The 20,893-nt window shown below is 49.5% G+C and overlaps 1 protein-coding gene across 1 annotated transcript in view; it reads right to left on the reverse strand.

Annotated features, from left to right (window-relative positions):
• hsf4 (heat shock transcription factor 4) overlaps positions 1-20,893 on the reverse strand; it is a 152,269-nt gene that overhangs the window by 31,997 nt on the left and 99,379 nt on the right. Inside the window, exon 6 of the mRNA XM_078211052.1 lies at positions 2,957-3,056. Coding sequence (XP_078067178.1) covers positions 2,957-3,056 — 100 coding nt within the window. The remainder of the gene's footprint in view (positions 1-2,956; positions 3,057-20,893) is intronic.

The raw sequence follows: 20,893 nt of genomic DNA on the forward strand, positions 1-20,893 counted from the left end.
TCTGAATATCATACAGAAGCAGAACTTAAAAGCAGGCTGGCATGGTGGCATAGTGGTTAGCACTGCTGCCTCACAGCTCCAAGAACCCGGGTTCAATTCCAGCCTTGGGTGACTGTGTGAAGTTTGCACTTTCTCCCCGTGTCTGTGTAGGTTTCTTCCGGGTGCTCCGGTTTCCTCCCACACTCCAAAGATGAGCCAGTTAGGTTGATTGGCCATGCTAAATTGCCCTTAGTGTCCCAAGTTGTGCAGATTAGAAGTTACGGGGATCGGCCAAGCGATGGTTAGATGAGGAATTGGTGCAGACGCGATGGGCCGAATGGCATCTCCCTGCACTGTAGGGATTCTATGATTCTAATTGAATGCATGCTGCTTGGGTACATATAAAATCAGGCTGAGATGTGCACATAATGAAATAGTTCCCCAATACTCACTAGCTAGAGTTACACAAGAAGAACAGGCATTTGGGCAAGGTAGATAAAGGCTTTTGAAAAGAGTGAACCTCCAGCAAAATCAGCACTTTAAAGAGAGGAGCAGAGATGAAGTGGGGTGAAAGAAGTCTTCATTGTACGAAAGACATCCAAACCATGGGTCTAACAGGGACATGAGATCAATATGTGCAGCCAGTCCAGAGATATGCAGGTTAGGCCGACTGGTCATGCTAAATTGCTCCTTGGTGTCTCAAGCTGTGTAGGTTAGGAGGATTAGCAGGGTAAATACCTGGGGTTACGGGGATAGGGTCTGGGTGGGATTGTTGTTGGTGCAGGCTCGATAGTGCAGAAGGAGGCCATTCAGCCTGTCGGGATTCTATGATTCTACATATCTTATACAAGATTTCCATTAGAACAGAACCTCACTGTTATCCCACCTTCCTGCTGGACTGCTGGCAAAAGTAGGGAACCCTGGATGACTCGGGATATTGAGGCCCTGGTCAAGAAGAAGAAGGAGGCACATGGCATGCATAGGCAGCTGGGATCAAGTGAATCCCTTGAAGAGAGTATAGGGGAAGTAGGAGTAGAGTTAAGATAGAAATCAGGCGGGCAAAAAGGAGACACGAGATCCAAAGAGCTTCTACAAATACATAAAGGGCAAAAGAGTAACAAGGGAGAGAGTAGGGCCTCTTAAGGACCAACAAGATCATCTATGTGTGGATCCACAAGAGATGGGCGAGATCCTAAATGAATATTTCTCATCAGTATTTACTGTTGAGAAAAGCATGGATGTTAGGGAACTTGGGGAAATAAATAGTGATGTCTTGAAGAGTGTACATATTACAGAGAAGGTGGTGCTGGAAGTCTTAAAGCAGATCAAAGTTGATAAATCCCCGGGACCTGATGAAGTGTATCCCAGGACAATGTGGAAGACTAGGGAGGAAATTGTGGGTCCCCTAGCCGAGATATTTGAATCATCGATAGTCACGGGTGAGGTGCCTGAAGATTGGAGAGTGGCAAATGTTGTGCCTTTGTTTAAAAAGGGCTGCAGGGAAAAGCCTGGGAACTACAGGCCAGTGAGCCTCACATCTGTGGTGGGTAAATTGTTGGAAGGTATTTTGAGAGACAGGATCGACAGGCATTTAGAGACGCAAGGACAGATAGGGACAGTCAGCATGGCTTTGTGAGTGGAAAATCATGTCTCACAAATTTGATTGAGTTTTTTGAAGGGGTAACCAAGACGGTAGATGAGGGCAGTGCAGTTGATGTTGTCTACATGGACTTTAGGAAGGCCTTTGACAAGGTACCGCATGGTAGGTTGTTGCATAAAGTTAAATCTCACAGGATCCAGGGTGTGGTATCTAAATGGATACAAAATTGGGTTCTTGACAGAAGCCAGAGGGTGGTTGTAGAGAGTTGTTTTTCAAACTGGAGGCCTGTGACCAGTGGTGTGCCTCAGGGATCAGTGCTGGGTCCACTGTTATTTGCCATTTATATTAATGATTTGGATGAGAAGATAGAAGGCATGGTTAGTAAGTTTGCAGATGACAACAAGATTGGTGGCATTGTGGACAGTGAAGAAAGTTATCTCCAATTGCAACGGGATCTTGATCAATTGGGCCAGTGGGCTGATGAATGGCAATTGGAGTTTAAATTAGACAAATGCGAGGTGATGCATTTTGGTAGATTGAACCAGGACGTACTCAGTTAATGATAGGGCGTTGGGGAGAGTTACAGAACAAAGAGATCTAGGGGTACATGTTCATAGCTCCTTGAAAGTGGAGTCACAGGTGGACATAATGGTGAAGAAGGCATTCGGCATGCTTGGTTTCATCGGTCAGAACATTGAATACAGGAGTTGGAATGTCTTGTTGACGTTGTACAAGACGTTGGTAAGGCCACACTTGGAATACTGTGTGCAATTCTGGTCACCCTATTATAGAAAGGATATTATTAAACTAGAAAGAGTGCAGAAAAGATTTACTAGGATGCTACCGGGACTTGATGGATTGAGTAATAAGGAGAGGCTGGATAGACTGGGACTTTTTTCTCTGGAGCGTAGAAGGCTAAGGGGTGATCTTATAGAGGTCTATAAAATAATGAGGGGCATAGATCAGCCAGATAGTCAATATCTTTTCCAAAGGTAGGGGAGTCTAAAAGTTAGGGCATAGGTTTAAGGTGAGAGATACAAAAGTGTCCAGAGGGGCAATTATTTCACACAGAGGGTGGTGAGTGTCTGGAACAAGCTGCCGGAGGTAGTAGTAGAGGCGGGTACAATTTCGTCTTTTAAAAAGCATTTAGATAGCTACATGGGTACGATGGGCATAGGGGGATATGAGCCAAATGCGGGCAAATGGGATTAGCTTAGGGGTTTTGAAAAAAAAGGGCGGCATGGACAAGTTGGGCCGAAGGGCCTGTTTCCATGCTGTAAACCTCTATGACTATGACTGAATGGAGCCGCTGAGAAGAACAGTATAATACCAGCCAGTATTTATCACTTGCTTCAAGCCAGATGGCGCTTCACTTACCGACTGAATGAAATATGGGTCCTGAAGAGGTTCTATTGATAGATGTCGACCATATTTAGGCACAGGAGGAGGAGAACCTCCATTATCCAACATCAGCGGCCTATCAGAAGAACAGCAACATTAATCAAACCTAGGCTTTGTACTGCTCCAGAATTAAACCCTTCAGAACATCACATTGCTACTTATCTGCATAGCTGCACATGCAGGTGTTAGAGTTTACATGGAGAGCAATGCTTTAGGGACAAGGTCAACACTGTTTAAATTAAATAAAGGATATTTGCTCAAACTCAGTGTTCATAATTGATTGCACAAATAACACAGCAGTCATGAGCAGCTTGTACAAGACAAGCTGGTACCTAGCCAAGCTATAACCTATAAATTGAAAGGTTCATATGATATATATATATACATATAAAATTGAAGGTTTTTGTGTAGCACGTGCCAGCTCTGTCAACTAGACGTGTGGCCTCAGTGGTTTCATCACTCAGAATCGATGAAGCTCCCTCTGTGCCCATCACATTGTTTGTATCCCAAATCATATTAGCGTAGTTGAAATCCTGAATGATTTGCATACAGAAATATATCTACATGTTTGCCCTCCTAACTCCCTTCCACTAGTTGGGGGGGGGGGTCTATAGTACAGTCCCAGCAGTGTGGCTGCCTTCTTAAATATTCTGAGCTCAACCTTATTGGCCTCATTTAATCCATTGAGTATATTATCGCTCCCTGATTCCTTCGCCAATAATGCTACACCCCTACTTTTTCTATCTCCCTCCTTTCCTGCCTGAAAACTATATCCGGGGATGTTGAGCTGCCATTTATGCCTCTCCTTAAGCCACGTTCCCATTAAAGCGATGATATCATGCTGCCATGTGTCTATCTCTGCCTTCAGGTCATCAGCTTTATTTACTATGCTCCTTGCGTTTACCTTTTAACACAGCCAGATCCCTGTGCTGTACACTTCTTAACCTATGTTGCTTCAGTTCTTCAGGGTCACTCACGAATTGTCCATCTCCTTTCCCCTGCTCTAAATTTGCACTCTGCTTCCCATCCCACTGCCAATTTAGTTTAACCCCCCCACAACTGGGGGGGCAAACCTCCCAGTGAGCATATTCGCCCCAGTCCAATTCAGGTGTAGACCGTCCGTCTTTTAAAGGTCCCAGAACCGGTCCACTGCCTCAGAATTCTGACACCCTCTCTCCTACACCAGCTTTCCAGCCGTATTAATTGCTCAATTCTCCCATTTCTGTACTCACTTGTATATGGGACTGGGAGTAATCCTGACATTACTGCTTCAGACATCCTGCTTTTCATTCTCCTTCCGAGCTCCCTAAAGTCTGCTTTCAGGACTTCATCCCCCTTTGCTACCCAAGTCATTGGTACCACATGGAGCACAACCTCGGGCTGATCACCCTCCTCCAGAAGCCTAATGTCCTGCAGCCGCTCTGTGATACCCTTGACCCTGGCACCAGGGAGGCAACACACCATCCTGGAGTCACATCTGTGACCACAGAAATCCCATATCTCTAATGCTCTCCTCCTCCTCCTCTTTCTCCCCTCCTCTATAGCAGAGCCACTTGTGATGCAACAAGCTTGACACTGGCTGCACTCCTCTGAGGAACCAATGCCGTCACCGGTGTCCAAAGTGGCAAACAGATAGATGAACAGGACCCCAGTGGACTCCGGCACTAACTCGCCTAATTCTCATGGACTGCCTGGCGGCCACTCATTCCCTTTCTGCCTCCGTACTCCGTGTAACCACCTCTTTCAGCACTGCATCCATGTAGCTCTCAGCCTGACAGATGTGCCACAGTGACTCCAGCTGTCAGCTGAGCTCCGAAACCCAGAGCTCAAGGTTCTGCAGCTGGTGACACTGCCTGCACATGTGGAAGTCTAGAACACCAGGAGCATCCAAGAATTTCCACATACTACAAGACACACATTCTACACAATTGAACGTCAAAGCTTCAATTTATTTCACTTATGTTGACTTTATTTTATTTTGGTTTACTTATACGACTTTATTTTACCTAACCTCAACTTAATTTTATTTCCCTATTGTTTGTGTTTCTTATTTAAGTGTAAGTAACTCCTGATTTTTAAAAAATGTATTTTTTTACTTCTCAGTTACTTACTGAATGATCCTCCCGAACAAGTGGTTTCTCACCAACCAATTAACTTTAGTTTCTTGTGAGACATTAGATACTGACCCCCTGACTCTGTGTCCTCCTCTCTCACACTCCGCTAGGTACTGACTGCCTGACTCTGTGTGCTCCTCTCACACACTCCGCTAGGTACTGACTGCCTGACTCTGTGTCCTCCTCTCTCACACTCCGCTAGGGACTGACTGCCTGACTCTGTGTCCTCCTCTCTCACACTCCGCTAGGGACTGACTGCCTGACTCTGTGTCCTCCTCTCACACTCCGCTAGGTACTGACTGCCTGACTCTTATCCTCCTCTCTCACACTCCGCTAGGTACTGACTGCCTGACTCTGTGTCCTCCTCTCACACTCCGCTAGGTACTGACTGCCTGACTCTTATCCTCCTCTCTCACACTCCGCTAGGTACTGACTGCCTGACTCTGTGTGCTCCTCTCTCACACTCCGCTAGGTACTGACTGCCTGACTCTGTGTCCTCCTCTCACACTCCGCTAGGTACTGACTGCCTGACTCTTATCCTCCTCTCTCACACTCCGCTAGGTACTGACTGCCTGACTCTGTGTGCTCCTCTCTCACACTCCGCTAGGTACTGACTGCCTGACTCTGTGTCCTCCTCTCACACTCCGCTAGGTACTGACTGCCTGACTCTGTGTCCTCCTCTCTCACACTCCGCTGGGTACTGACTGCCTGACTCTGTGTCCTCCTCTCTCACTCCGCTAGGTACTGACTGCCTGACTCTGTGTGCTCCTCTCTCACACTCCGCTGGGTACTGACTGCCTGACTCTGTGTCCTCCTCTCTCACACTCCGCTAGGTACTGACTGCCTGACTCTTATCCTCCTCTCTCACACTCCGCTAGGGACTGACTGCCTGACTCTGTGTGCTCCTCTCTCACACTCCGCTAAGGACTGACTGCGTGACTCTGTGCCCTCCTCTCTCACACTCCGCTAGGGACTGACTGCCTGACTCTGTGTCCTCCTCTCTCACTCCGCTAGGTACTGACTGCCTGACTCTGTGTCCTCCTCTCTCACACTCCGCTAGGGACTGACTGCCTGACTCTGTGTCCTCCTCTCACACACTCCGCCAGGGACTGACTGCCTGACTCTGTGTCCTCCTCTCTCACACTCCGCTAAGGACTGACTGCCTGACTCTCTGTCCTCCTCTCTCACACTCCGTTAGATACTGACAGCCTGACTCTGTGTGCTCCTCTCTCACACTCCGCTAAGGACTGACTGCCTGACTCTCTGTCCTCCTCTCTCACACTCCGTTAGATACTGACTGCCTGACTCTGTGTGCTCCTCTCTCACACTCCGCTAAGGACTGACTGCCTGACTCTGTGTGCTCCTCTCTCACACTCCGCTAAGGACTGACTGCCTGACTCTGTCTCCTCCTCTCACACTCCGCTAGGTACTGACTGCCTGACTCTGTGTCCTCCTCTCTCACACTCCGCTAGGGACTGACTGCCTGACTCTGTGTCCTCCTCTCTCACTCCGCTAGGTACTGACTGCCTGACTCTGTGTCCTCCTCTCTCACACTCCGCTAGGGACTGACTGCCTGACTCTGTGTCCTCCTCTCTCACACTCCGCTAGGGACTGACTGCCTGACTCTGTGTGCTCCTCTCTCACACTCCGCTAGGGACTGGCTGCCTGACTCTTATCCTCCTCTCTCACACTCCGCTAGGGACTGACTGCCTGACTCTGTGTCCTCCTCTCTCACTCCGCTAGGTACTGACTGCCTGACTCTGTGTCCTCCTCTCACACACTCCGCTAGGGACTGACTGCCTGACTCTGTGTCCTCCTCTCTCACACTCCGCTAGGGACTGACTGCCTGACTCTGTGTCCTCCTCTCACACACTCCGCTAGGGACTGACTGCCTGACTCTGTGTGCTCCTCTCTCACACTCCGCTAGGTACTGACTGCCTGACTCTGTGTGCTCCTCTCTCACACTCCGCTAGGGACTGACTGCCTGACTCTTATCCTCCTCTCTCACACTCCGCTAGGGACTGACTGCCTGACTCTGTGTGCTCCTCTCTCACACTCCGCTAGGGACTGACTGCCTGACTCTTATCCTCCTCTCTCACACTCCGCTAGGGACTGATTGCCTGACTCTGTGTCCTCCTCTCACACTCCGCTAGGGACTGACTGCCTGACTCTGTGTGCTCCTCTCTCACACTCCGCTAGGGACTGACTGCCTGACTCTTATCCTCCTCTCTCACACTCCGCTAGGGACTGACTGCCTGACTCTGTGTCCTCCTCTCTCACTCCGCTAGGTACTGACTGCCTGACTCTGTGTCCTCCTCTCACACACTCCGCTAGGGACTGACTGCCTGACTCTGTGTCCTCCTCTCTCACACTCCGCTAGGGACTGACTGCCTGACTCTGTGTCCTCCTCTCACACACTCCGCTAGGGACTGACTGCCTGACTCTGTGTGCTCCTCTCTCACACTCCGCTAGGGACTGACTGCCTGACTCTGTGTCCTCCTCTCTCACACTCCGCTAAGGACTGACTGCCTGACTCTCTGTCCTCCTCTCTCACACTCCGCTAGGGACTGACTGCCTGACTCTGTGTCCTCCTCTCACACACTCCGCTAGGGACTGACTGCCTGACTCTGTGTGCTCCTCTCTCACACTCCGCTAGGGACTGACTGCCTGACTCTGTGTCCTCCTCTCTCACACTCCGCTAAGGACTGACTGCCTGACTCTCTGTCCTCCTCTCTCACACTCCGTTAGATACTGACTGCCTGACTCTGTGTGCTCCTCTCTCACACTCCGCTAAGGACTGACTGCCTGACTCTGTGTGCTCCTCTCTCACACTCCGCTAAGGACTGACTGCCTGACTCTGTGTGCTCCTCTCTCACACTCCGCTAAGGACTGACTGCCTGACTCTGTCTCCTCCTCTCTCACTCCGCTAGGTACTGACTGCCTGACTCTGTGCCCTCCTCTCTCACACTCCGTTAGATACTGACTGCCTGACTCTGTGTCCTCTCTCTCACACTCCGCTAGGTACTGACTGCCTGAGTCTGTGTCCTCCTCTCTCACACTCCGCTAGGGACTGACTGCCTGAGTCTGTGTCCTCCTCTCTCACACTCCGCTAGGGACTGACTGCCTGAGTCTGTGTCCTCCTCTCTCACACTCCGCTAAGGACTGACTGCCTGACTCTGTGTGCTCCTCTCTCACACTCCGCTAAGGACTGACTGCCTGACTCTGTGTGCTCCTCTCTCACACTCCGCTAAGGACTGACTGCCTGACTCTGTCTCCTCCTCTCTCACTCCGCTAGGTACTGACTGCCTGACTCTGTGCCCTCCTCTCTCACACTCCGCTAGGGACTGACTGCCTGACTCTGTGCCCTCCTCTCTCACACTCCGCTAGGTACTGACTGCCTGAGTCTGTGTCCTCCTCTCTCACACTCCGCTAGGTACTGACTGCCTGACTCTGTGTCCTCCTCTCTCACACTCCGCTAGGTACTGACTGCCTGACTCTGTGTCCTCCTCTCTCACACTCCGCTAGGTACTGACTGCCTGAGTATGTGTCCTCCTCTCTCACACTCCGCTAGGGACTGACTGCCTGACTCTGTGCCCTCTTCTCTCACACTCCGCTAGGTACTGACTGCCTGTGTCTGTGTCCTCCTCTCTCACACTCCGCTAGGGACTGACTGCGTGACTCTGTGCCCTCCTCTCTCACACTCCGCTAGGTACTGACTGCCTGACTCTGTGTCCTCCTCTCTCACACTCCGCTAGGGACTGACTGCCTGACTCTGTGCCCTCCTCTCTCACACTCCGCTAGGTACTGACTGCCTGACTCTGTGTCCTCCTCTCTCACACTCCGCTATGGACTGACTGCCTGACTCTGTGTCCTCCTCTCTCACACTCCGCTAGGGACTGACTGCGTGACTCTGTGTCCTCCTCTCTCACACTCCGCTAGGGACTGACTGCCTGACTCTGTGTCCTCCTCTCTCACACTCCGCTAGGGACTGACTGCGTGACTCTGTGTCCTCCTCTCTCACACTCCGCTAGGGACTGACTGCGTGACTCTGTGTGCTCCTCTCTCACTCCGCTAGGTACTGACTGCCTGACTCTGTGTGCTCCTCTCTCACACTCCGCTAGGGACTGACTGCCTGACTCTGTGTCCTCCTCTCTCACACTCCGCTAGGGACTGACTGCGTGACTCTGTGTCCTCCTCTCTCACACTCCGCTAGGGACTGACTGCGTGACTCTGTGTGCTCCTCTCTCACTCCGCTAGGTACTGACTGCCTGACTCTGTGTGCTCCTCTCTCACACTCCGCTAGGTACTGACTGCCTGACTCTGTGCCCTCCTCTCTCACACTCCGTTAGATACTGACTGCCTGACTCTGTGTCCTCTCTCTCACACTCCGCTAGGGACTGACTGCCTGACTCTGTGTCCTCCTCTCTCACACTCCGCTAGGGACTGACTGCGTGACTCTGTGTGCTCCTCTCTCACTCCGCTAGGTACTGACTGCCTGACTCTGTGTGCTCCTCTCTCACACTCCGCTAGGGACTGACTGCGTGACTCTGTGTCCTCCTCTCTCACACTCCGCTAGGGACTGACTGCGTGACTCTGTGTGCTCCTCTCTCACTCCGCTAGGTACTGACTGCCTGACTCTGTGTGCTCCTCTCTCACACTCCGCTAGGTACTGACTGCCTGACTCTGTGCCCTCCTCTCTCACACTCCGTTAGATACTGACTGCCTGACTCTGTGTCCTCTCTCTCACACTCCGCTAGGTACTGACTGCCTGAGTCTGTGTCCTCCTCTCTCACACTCCGCTAGGGACTGACTGCCTGAGTCTGTGTCCTCCTCTCTCACACTCCGCTAGGGACTGACTGCCTGAGTCTGTGTCCTCCTCTCTCACACTCCGCTAGGGACTGACTGCCTGACTCTGTGTCCTCCTCTCTCACTCCGCTAGGTACTGACTGCCTGACTCTGTGTCCTCCTCTCTCACACTCCGCTAGGGACTGACTGCCTGACTCTGTGTCCTCCTCTCTCACACTCCGCTAGGGACTGACTGCCTGACTCTGTGTCCTCCTCTCACACACTCCGCTAGGGACTGACTGCCTGACTCTGTGTCCTCCTCTCTCACACTCCGCTAAGGACTGACTCTCTGTCCTCCTCTCTCACACTCCGTTAGATACTGACAGCCTGACTCTGTGTGCTCCTCTCTCACACTCCGCTAAGGACTGACTGCCTGACTCTCTGTCCTCCTCTCTCACACTCCGTTAGATACTGACTGCCTGACTCTGTGTGCTCCTCTCTCACACTCCGCTAAGGACTGACTGCCTGACTCTGTGTGCTCCTCTCTCACACTCCGCTAAGGACTGACTGCCTGACTCTGTCTCCTCCTCTCACACTCCGCTAGGTACTGACTGCCTGACTCTGTGTCCTCCTCTCTCACACTCCGCTAGGGACTGACTGCCTGACTCTGTGTCCTCCTCTCTCACTCCGCTAGGTACTGACTGCCTGACTCTGTGTCCTCCTCTCTCACACTCCGCTAGGGACTGACTGCCTGACTCTGTGTCCTCCTCTCTCACACTCCGCTAGGGACTGACTGCCTGACTCTGTGTGCTCCTCTCTCACACTCCGCTAGGGACTGGCTGCCTGACTCTTATCCTCCTCTCTCACACTCCGCTAGGGACTGACTGCCTGACTCTGTGTCCTCCTCTCTCACTCCGCTAGGTACTGACTGCCTGACTCTGTGTCCTCCTCTCACACACTCCGCTAGGGACTGACTGCCTGACTCTGTGTCCTCCTCTCTCACACTCCGCTAGGGACTGACTGCCTGACTCTGTGTCCTCCTCTCACACACTCCGCTAGGGACTGACTGCCTGACTCTGTGTGCTCCTCTCTCACACTCCGCTAGGTACTGACTGACTGACTCTGTGTGCTCCTCTCTCACACTCCGCTAGGGACTGACTGCCTGACTCTTATCCTCCTCTCTCACACTCCGCTAGGGACTGACTGCCTGACTCTGTGTGCTCCTCTCTCACACTCCGCTAGGGACTGACTGCCTGACTCTTATCCTCCTCTCTCACACTCCGCTAGGGACTGACTGCCTGACTCTGTGTCCTCCTCTCACACTCCGCTAGGGACTGACTGCCTGACTCTGTGTGCTCCTCTCTCACACTCCGCTAGGGACTGACTGCCTGACTCTTATCCTCCTCTCTCACACTCCGCTAGGGACTGACTGCCTGACTCTGTGTCCTCCTCTCTCACTCCGCTAGGTACTGACTGCCTGACTCTGTGTCCTCCTCTCACACACTCCGCTAGGGACTGACTGCCTGACTCTGTGTCCTCCTCTCTCACACTCCGCTAGGGACTGACTGCCTGACTCTGTGTCCTCCTCTCACACACTCCGCTAGGGACTGACTGCCTGACTCTGTGTGCTCCTCTCTCACACTCCGCTAGGGACTGACTGCCTGACTCTGTGTCCTCCTCTCTCACACTCCGCTAAGGACTGACTGCCTGACTCTCTGTCCTCCTCTCTCACACTCCGCTAGGGACTGACTGCCTGACTCTGTGTCCTCCTCTCACACACTCCGCTAGGGACTGACTGCCTGACTCTGTGTGCTCCTCTCTCACACTCCGCTAGGGACTGACTGCCTGACTCTGTGTCCTCCTCTCTCACACTCCGCTAAGGACTGACTGCCTGACTCTCTGTCCTCCTCTCTCACACTCCGTTAGATACTGACTGCCTGACTCTGTGTGCTCCTCTCTCACACTCCGCTAAGGACTGACTGCCTGACTCTGTGTGCTCCTCTCTCACACTCCGCTAAGGACTGACTGCCTGACTCTGTGTGCTCCTCTCTCACACTCCGCTAAGGACTGACTGCCTGACTCTGTGTGCTCCTCTCTCACACTCCGCTAAGGACTGACTGCCTGACTCTGTGTGCTCCTCTCTCACACTCCGCTAAGGACTGACTGCCTGACTCTGTCTCCTCCTCTCTCACTCCGCTAGGTACTGACTGCCTGACTCTGTGCCCTCCTCTCTCACACTCCGTTAGATACTGACTGCCTGACTCTGTGTCCTCTCTCTCACACTCCGCTAGGTACTGACTGCCTGAGTCTGTGTCCTCCTCTCTCACACTCCGCTAGGGACTGACTGCCTGAGTCTGTGTCCTCCTCTCTCACACTCCGCTAGGGACTGACTGCCTGAGTCTGTGTCCTCCTCTCTCACACTCCGCTAAGGACTGACTGCCTGACTCTGTGTGCTCCTCTCTCACACTCCGCTAAGGACTGACTGCCTGACTCTGTGTGCTCCTCTCTCACACTCCGCTAAGGACTGACTGCCTGACTCTGTCTCCTCCTCTCTCACTCCGCTAGGTACTGACTGCCTGACTCTGTGCCCTCCTCTCTCACACTCCGCTAGGGACTGACTGCCTGACTCTGTGCCCTCCTCTCTCACACTCCGCTAGGTACTGACTGCCTGAGTCTGTGTCCTCCTCTCTCACACTCCGCTAGGTACTGACTGCCTGACTCTGTGTCATCCTCTCTCACACTCCACTAGGTACTGACTGCCTGACTCTGTGTCCTCCTCTCTCACACTCCGCTAGGTACTGACTGCCTGAGTATGTGTCCTCCTCTCTCACACTCCGCTAGGGACTGACTGCCTGACTCTGTGCCCTCCTCTCTCACACTCCGCTAGGTACTGACTGCCTGAGTCTGTGTCCTCCTCTCTCACACTCCGCTAGGGACTGACTGCGTGACTCTGTGCCCTCCTCTCTCACACTCCGCTAGGTACTGACTGCCTGACTCTGTGTCCTCCTCTCTCACACTCCGCTAGGGACTGACTGCCTGACTCTGTGCCCTCCTCTCTCACACTCCGCTAGGTACTGACTGCCTGACTCTGTGTCCTCCTCTCTCACACTCCGCTATGGACTGACTGCCTGACTCTGTGTCCTCCTCTCTCACACCCCGCTAGGGACTGACTGCGTGACTCTGTGTCCTCCTCTCTCACACTCCGCTAGGGACTGACTGCCTGACTCTGTGTCCTCCTCTCTCACACTCCGCTAGGGACTGACTGCGTGACTCTGTGTCCTCCTCTCTCACACTCCGCTAGGGACTGACTGCGTGACTCTGTGTGCTCCTCTCTCACTCCGCTAGGTACTGACTGCCTGACTCTGTGTGCTCCTCTCTCACACTCCGCTAGGGACTGACTGCCTGACTCTGTGTCCTCCTCTCTCACACTCCGCTAGGGACTGACTGCGTGACTCTGTGTCCTCCTCTCTCACACTCCGCTAGGGACTGACTGCGTGACTCTGTGTGCTCCTCTCTCACTCCGCTAGGTACTGACTGCCTGACTCTGTGTGCTCCTCTCTCACACTCCGCTAGGTACTGACTGCCTGACTCTGTGCCCTCCTCTCTCACACTCCGTTAGATACTGACTGCCTGACTCTGTGTCCTCTCTCTCACACTCCGCTAGGTACTGACTGCCTGACTCTGTGTCCTCCTCTCTCACACTCCGCTGGGGACTGACTGCGTGACTCTGTGTGCTCCTCTCTCACTCCGCTAGGTACTGACTGCCTGACTCTGTGTGCTCCTCTCTCACACTCCGCTAGGTACTGACTGCCTGACTCTGTGTCCTCCTCTCTCACACTCCGCTAGGTACTGACTGCCTGACTCTGTGCCCTCCTCTCTCACACTCCGTTAGATACTGACTGCCTGACTCTGTGTCCTCTCTCTCACACTCCGCTAGGTACTGACTGCCTGAGTCTGTGTCCTCCTCTCTCACACTCCGCTAGGGACTGACTGCCTGACTCTGTGTCCTCCTCTCTCACACTCCACTAGGGACTGACTGCCTGACTCTGTGTCCTCCTCTCTCACTCCGCTAGGTACTGACTGCCTGACTCTGTGTCCTCCTCTCTCACACTCCGCTAGGTACTGACTGCCTGACTCTGTGTGCTCCTCTCTCACACTCCGCTAGGGACTGACTGCCTGACTCTGTGTCCTCCTCTCTCACACTCCGCTACCATAGCCGATTTCACATCCCTATGTAGTTTAATTTGTTCAGATTTAAGCCCTATTCTATCATATTGTGACCAATTGCTCCCCGACATTCCTTTACGTACCAAGTAATATAACATAAGTAACAAATTAATTCTGTTTCATTGCACGATAATGGATTTCAAAAACTTGTTCCCTGTTTCACTCTTTACATTCTGATCCAGAAAATGATCTTCAATAGACTCCATGAATTTTTTCTCTACAATATTACTGCAAATGTAGTTTGCCCTTTCTACATGAAGATTCAGGATCTCCATGATTACTTTTCTATGCTTGTTACGTGCACCATTCATTTCTAATTTATACTCAGCCTGATAATACAACTAATGTTACGGAGCTTATAGAGTCATAGAGGTTTACAGCATGGAAACAGGCCCTTTGGCCCAACCAATCCATGCCGCCTTTTGTTTTAAACCCCTAAGCTAATCCCAATAGCCCGCATTTGTCCCATATCCCTCTATACCCATGTAAGTGTCTAAATGTTTTTAAAAGACAAAATTGTACCCGCCTCTAGTACTAACTCTGTGTGAAAGAATAATTCTCTGGACACTTTTGTATCCCTCCCCTCTCACCTTAAACCTATGCCCTCTAGTTTTAGACTCCCCTACCTTTGGGAAAAGATATTGACTTTCTAGCTGATCTGTGCCCCTCATTATTTTATAGACCTCTATAAGATCACCCCTTAGCCTTCTACGCTCCAGAGAAAAAAGTTCCAGTCTAACGTCTCCTTATAACTCAAACCATCAAGTCCCAGTAGCATCCTAGTAAATCTTTTCTGCACTCTTTCTAGTTTAATAATATCCTTTCTATAATAGGCTGACCAGAACTGTACACAGTATTGCAAGTGTGGCCTTACCAATGTCTTGTACAACTTCAACAAGACGTCCCAACTCCTATATTCAATGTTCTGACCAATGAAACCAAGCATGCTGAATGTCTTCTTCACCACTCTGTCCACCTGTGACTCCACTTTCAAGGAGCTATGAACATGTACCCCGAGATCTCTTTGTTCTGTAACTCTCCCCAACACCCTACCATTAACTGAGTAAGTCCTGCCCTGGTTCAGTCTACCAAAATGCATCACCTCGCATTTGTCTAAATTAAACTCCATCTGCCATTCGTCAGCCCCACTGGCCCAATTGATCAAGATCCCGTCGCAATCTGAGATAACTTTCTTCACTGTCCACTATGCCACTAATCTTGGTGTCATGTGCAAACTTATTAACCATGCCTCCTATATTCTCATCCAAATCATTCATATAAATGACAAATAACAGTGGACCCAGCACTGATCCCTGAGGCACACCGCTGGTCACAGGCCTCCAGTTTGAAAAACAACCCTCTACAACCACCTGTCAAGAAGCCAATTTTGTATCCAAATAGATACCTCACCCTGGATCCCATGAGATTTAACCTTATGCAACAACCTACCATGCGGTACCTTGTCAAAGGCCTTGCTAAAGTCCATGTAGACAGCATCAACTGCACTGTCCTTGTCTACCTTCTTGATTACTCCTTCAAAAAACTCAATCAAATTTGTGAGACATGATTTTCCACTCACAAAGCCATGTTGACTGTCCCTAATCAGTCCTTACATCTCTAAGTACCTGTCTCTCAAAATACCTTCCAACAACTTACCCAACACAGATGTGAGGCTAACTGGCCTGTAGTTCCCAGGCTTTTCTCTGCAGCCCTTTTTAAACAAAGGGACAACATTTGCCACCCTCCAATCTTCAGGCACCTCACCAACTATCGATGATTCAAATATCTCGGCTAGGGGATCCGCAATTTCCTCCCTAGACTCCCACAATGTCCTGGGATACACTTCATTAGATCCGGGGATTTATCTACCTTGATGCGCTTTAAGACTTCCAGCACCTCCTTCTCTGAAATATGTGCACTCCTCAGGACATCACTATTTATTTCCCCAAGTTCCCTAACATCCATGCTTTTCTCAACAGTAAATACTGATGAGAAATATTCATTTAAGATCTCACCTATCTCTTCTGGATCCGCACATAGATGACTTTGCTGAGCCTTAAGAGGTCCTACTCTCTCCCTTATTACTCTTTTGCCTTTTATGTATTTGTAGAAGCTCTTTGGATTCTCCTTTGCCTTATCTGCCAAAACAATCCCGTGTCCCCTTTGTGCCGTCCTGATTTCTCTCTTAACTCTACTCCTACACCCTCTATTCTCTTCAAGGGATTCGCTTGATCCCAGCTGCCTATGCATGTCATGTGCCTCCTTCTTCTTCTTCTTGACCAGGGCCTCAATATCTCAAGTCATCCAGGGTTCCCTACTTCTGCCAGCCTTGCCCTTCACTCTAACAGGAATGTGCTTACCCTGAACCCTGGTTAAAACACACTTTTGAAAGCCTCCCACTTACCAGATGTCCCTTTGCCTTCCCAGAGACTCCCCCAATTAACTTTTGAAAGTTCCTGCCTGATACCATCAAAATTGGCCTTGCCTCAATTTAGAATTTTAACTTTTGGGCCAGACCTATTATTCTCCATAGCTATCTTAAAACTAATAGAATTATGCTCACTGGTCCCAAAGTGATCCCTCACTAACACTTCTGTCTTCTGCCCTTCCTTATTTCCCAAGAGGAGGTCAAGTTTTGCCCCCTCTCTAGGCGGGCCATCCACATACTGAATGAGAAATTCTTCCTGAATACACTCAACAAATTTCTCTCCATCCAACCCTCTAATACTATGGCTGTCCCAGTCAATGTTGGGAAAGTTAAAATCTCCTACTATTACCACCCTATTTTTCTTGGAGCTATCTCTAATCTCCTTACATATTTGCTCCTCAATTTCCCGCTGACTATTTGGGGGCCTATAGTACAAACCTATCAAAGTGATTTCCCCCTTCTTATTTCTCAGTTCTACCCATACTCAGTGGCCGAACCCTCGGATATATCTCCTCTCAATACGGCCGTGATGTTTTCCCTAATCAAAAGTGCAACTCCCCCTCCTCTCTTACCTCCTGTTCTATCTTTCCTATAACATCTGTATCCTGGAACATTGCGCTGCCAGTCCTTATTGGGTGGAAAATTGGGTGGAGAAATGGCAGATGGAATTTAATCTGGACAAATGCGAGGTGATGCATTTTGGTAGATCCAATTTGAGTGGGAATTATAAAATAAATGGCAGAACCATCAGGAACATAGACACACAGAGAGATCTGGGAGTACAGGTCCACAGATCCTTAAAAGCGGCAGCACAAGTGGAAAAAATGGTTAAGAAAGCATATGGCATGCTTGGAAGGGGCATTGAGTACAAAAGTTGGCAAATTATGTTACAGTTGTATAAAATGTTGGTTAGGCCACATTCAGAATACTGTGTCCAATTTTGGTCACCACACTACCAGAAGGACGTGGAGGCTTTGGAGAGAGTACAGGAAAGATTCACCAGGATGTTGCCTGGTATGGAGGGTATTAGCTTTGAGGAGAGATTGAATAAACTGGGATTGTTCTCCCTGGAAAGACGGAGGCTGAGGGGTGACCTGATAGAAGTTTATAAAATTATGAGGGGTATGGATAGGGTGAACAATTGGAAGCTTTTTCCCAGGGCAAAAATGACAATTACAAGGAGGCACAAGTTCAAGATAAGGGGGTAAAGGTTCAGTGGAGATGTGCGGGGGCAGATTTTTATACAGAGAGTGGTGGGGGCCTGAAATGCACCAAGTGAGGTGGTTGAGGCAGATATGTTAGCGACATTTAAGACTTATCTGGATAGACACATGAACAGACGGGGAATAGAGGGATATAAGCTAGATAGGTCTAGATAGGACAATGTGATTGGTACAGGCTTGGAGGGCCGAAGGGCCTGTTCCTGTGCTGTACAGTCCTTTGTTCTTAGGAATTACTCTCATCGGTGTTTTCTGAGCTCCATCCAAATTGCTTCTATAACTTGATTTTCCAAACAAACTTTCCACAGTCTTCATCCCATCCTTTATTATCGGAGTAACCATTTTCCATTTCTCTGTCTCATCTAAAAGTTAAATATCCTGGAATAGTTCATTCCCATCCTTGTCGCTCTGGAAGCAGCCCACAATGAAAACCAGATCAGACACATTCATTTCAATCTTTGCTATTAATTCATCTATTTTGCTGTGAATGCTTTGCACATTTAAATATAATGCCTTTAGCTTTAATTTGTTCCTATTTCTCCCTGAGCTTCCCCAAGTCACTAACAGATCATCCTGATCCAATCTGCTTATTTTTAGCCAAATGGTTACTGAATATAACAGTCTATCATATTATGACCAATCTTGCCCAGAGATTCCTTTACAATTAGATTTTTAATTAACTCTGTTTCACTGCACAATACTAGATTTCAAATAACCTGCTTATTTTTATCCAAATCGTTACTCTCTTCCACAGCCTTGAAGATTCTTTTCCATTAGATTGGAAAATAGCAAATGTAACTCCTTTATTCAAAAAGAGATGGAGACAAAAAGCAAGACACTACAGGCCAGTTGGCTTAATATCTTTCACAGAGAAAATATTAGAAAGGCTATTAAAGTAAAGTTTATTTATTTGAAGTTTATTTATTGGTCACAAGTAGGCTTGCATTAACACTGCAATGAAGTTACTGTGAAATTCCCCTAGTCGCCACAGTCTGGCGTCTGTTCGGGTCAATGCACATAACCAGCATATCTTTCAGAATGTGGGAGGAAACCGGAGCACCCGGAGAAAACCCACGCAGGGACAGGGAGAACGTGCAGACTCCACACAGACAGTGACCCAAGCCAGGAATCAAACCCGGGACCCTGGCATTGTGAGGCAGCAGTGCTAACCACTGTGCTACCGTGCCACCCACTAAAGACATTCCAGTCGGGCACTTAGAAAAATTCAAGGTAATCAGGCAGAATCAACATGGTTTTGTGAAAGAGAAATCATGTTTAACCGCGTGGTGGAGTTCTTTGACAGTGGCACAATAGCTAGCACTGCTGCATCACAGCGCCAGGGACCCGGGTTCGATTCCCGGCTTGGGTCACTGTCTGTGTGGAGTTTGCATGTCCTCCCTGTGTCTGCGTGGATTTCCTCTGAGTGCTCCGGTTTTCTCCCACAGTCCAAAGATGTGTGGATGAGGTGAATTGGCCATGGTAAATTGCACCTTAGTGTCAGGGGGACGAGCTTGGGTAAATGCATGGAGCTATGGGCATAGGGCCTGGGTGGGATTGTGGTCGGTGCAGACCCGATGGGCCTAATGGCCGCCTTCCGCATTGTATGATTCTATAAATAACACGTGCTGTGGATAAAGGGGAACTGGTGGATGTACTGTACTTAGATTTCCAGAAGGCATTTGATAAGGGGCCGGATTCTCCAACCTCACCCGTAGTTGAGATTCTTCGGTCCTGCTGCAGTGAATGAGATTTGGCTGAGCGCCAAATTCTCTGCTCTTGCTGCCAGCAGCGAAGGGGTGTGATCTACTGGAGAATTCCAGTCAAGGTGTAACATCAGACGTTACTGTGGAAAATAAAGGCTCATGTTGTAGGGGGTAACGTAATGGCAAGGATAGAATATTGGCTCGCTAACTGGAAACAGAGAGTAGATATAAATGGGTTTTTTTTTCTAGTTGGCAAGCTGCAATGAGTGACAGATCAGTCTGGGGCCTCAACCTTTTACAATTTATATAAATGACTTGCATGTTGGCAGGAAGAATAAAAAGAGAAATATATTTTCTAAATGATAAGCAATTGCAGAGCTTTGGGAAGCAGAGAGATCTGGGCGTCCTAGTGCATGAATCACAAAAGGTTAATATGCAGGTACAGCAAGTAATTAGGAAAGCTAATAGTAATTTAACATGTATTGCAATGGGAATTGAATAGAAATGTAGGGAGTCTATGTTTCAGTTATACAGGACATTGGTGAGACCACATCTGGAGTAGTGCGTCCAGTATCGGTCTTCTTATTTAAGAAATCCATTGGTGGCAGTTCAGGGAAGCTTTACTAGACTCATACCAGAAATGGGTGGGTTATCTTATGAGAAAAGATTGCTTCCGGACGTGCTTTTACACTGCAAACCCTGATATTTCACCATCAGCCATGCAGTTAATTTTCTAATTGGTTTATCCCTGTACAAACTTGCTCAGGACTCAGGAAGCAATCCATATTGTTACAAGTTGATGACTAGAAACTTGCCAAGGCTCCTTCAGCAGCATCTTCCAAATCTGTGACCTTTACTGCCAAGAAAGACAAGGGCAGCAGATGCATGGGAACATCATCACACGCAAGTTCCACTCTAAGCCACATATCATCCTGACTTGGAACTACATTGTCATACCATCATTGTCCCAGGGTCAAAGTCCTGTAGCTCCCACCTTAGCAGAGCTGTGGGTGTACCTACACCAGACACATTACAATAGTTCTAGAAGATGGCTCAAGGGCAATTTGGGATGAGCAATTAATGCTGGCCTTGCCAGTGATACTCGCATCCAATAAAAATAATTTTAAAAAGTAAATGTTAAAAACTCCATCAGCTGGAGCATGGGTCCCAGAGGTTTCCCGTTGTTGTAGACAGGGAGACAGTTGCATTATGGGAGTTGTAGGTTCCGTCACACTATTCTGGAACCATGATACTACAAGAGCACTGTGACAACCCTGTCACATGACACCAGGTGCCAAATTTCAGGAATTCTGACACCGGTGGGAACTTTCCTGTGTCCAAAGAGAGATGTATATTCAGCAATGTTGGTGTCATGCTGCTTCTATATAACAATAGCTACAAATGTGGCAAAATAATCAAAAATATATCATGTTTTC

Source organism: Mustelus asterias, chromosome 4, assembly GCF_964213995.1.
Source record: "Mustelus asterias chromosome 4, sMusAst1.hap1.1, whole genome shotgun sequence".
In the NCBI taxonomy this organism is placed as follows: domain Eukaryota; kingdom Metazoa; phylum Chordata; class Chondrichthyes; order Carcharhiniformes; family Triakidae; genus Mustelus; species Mustelus asterias.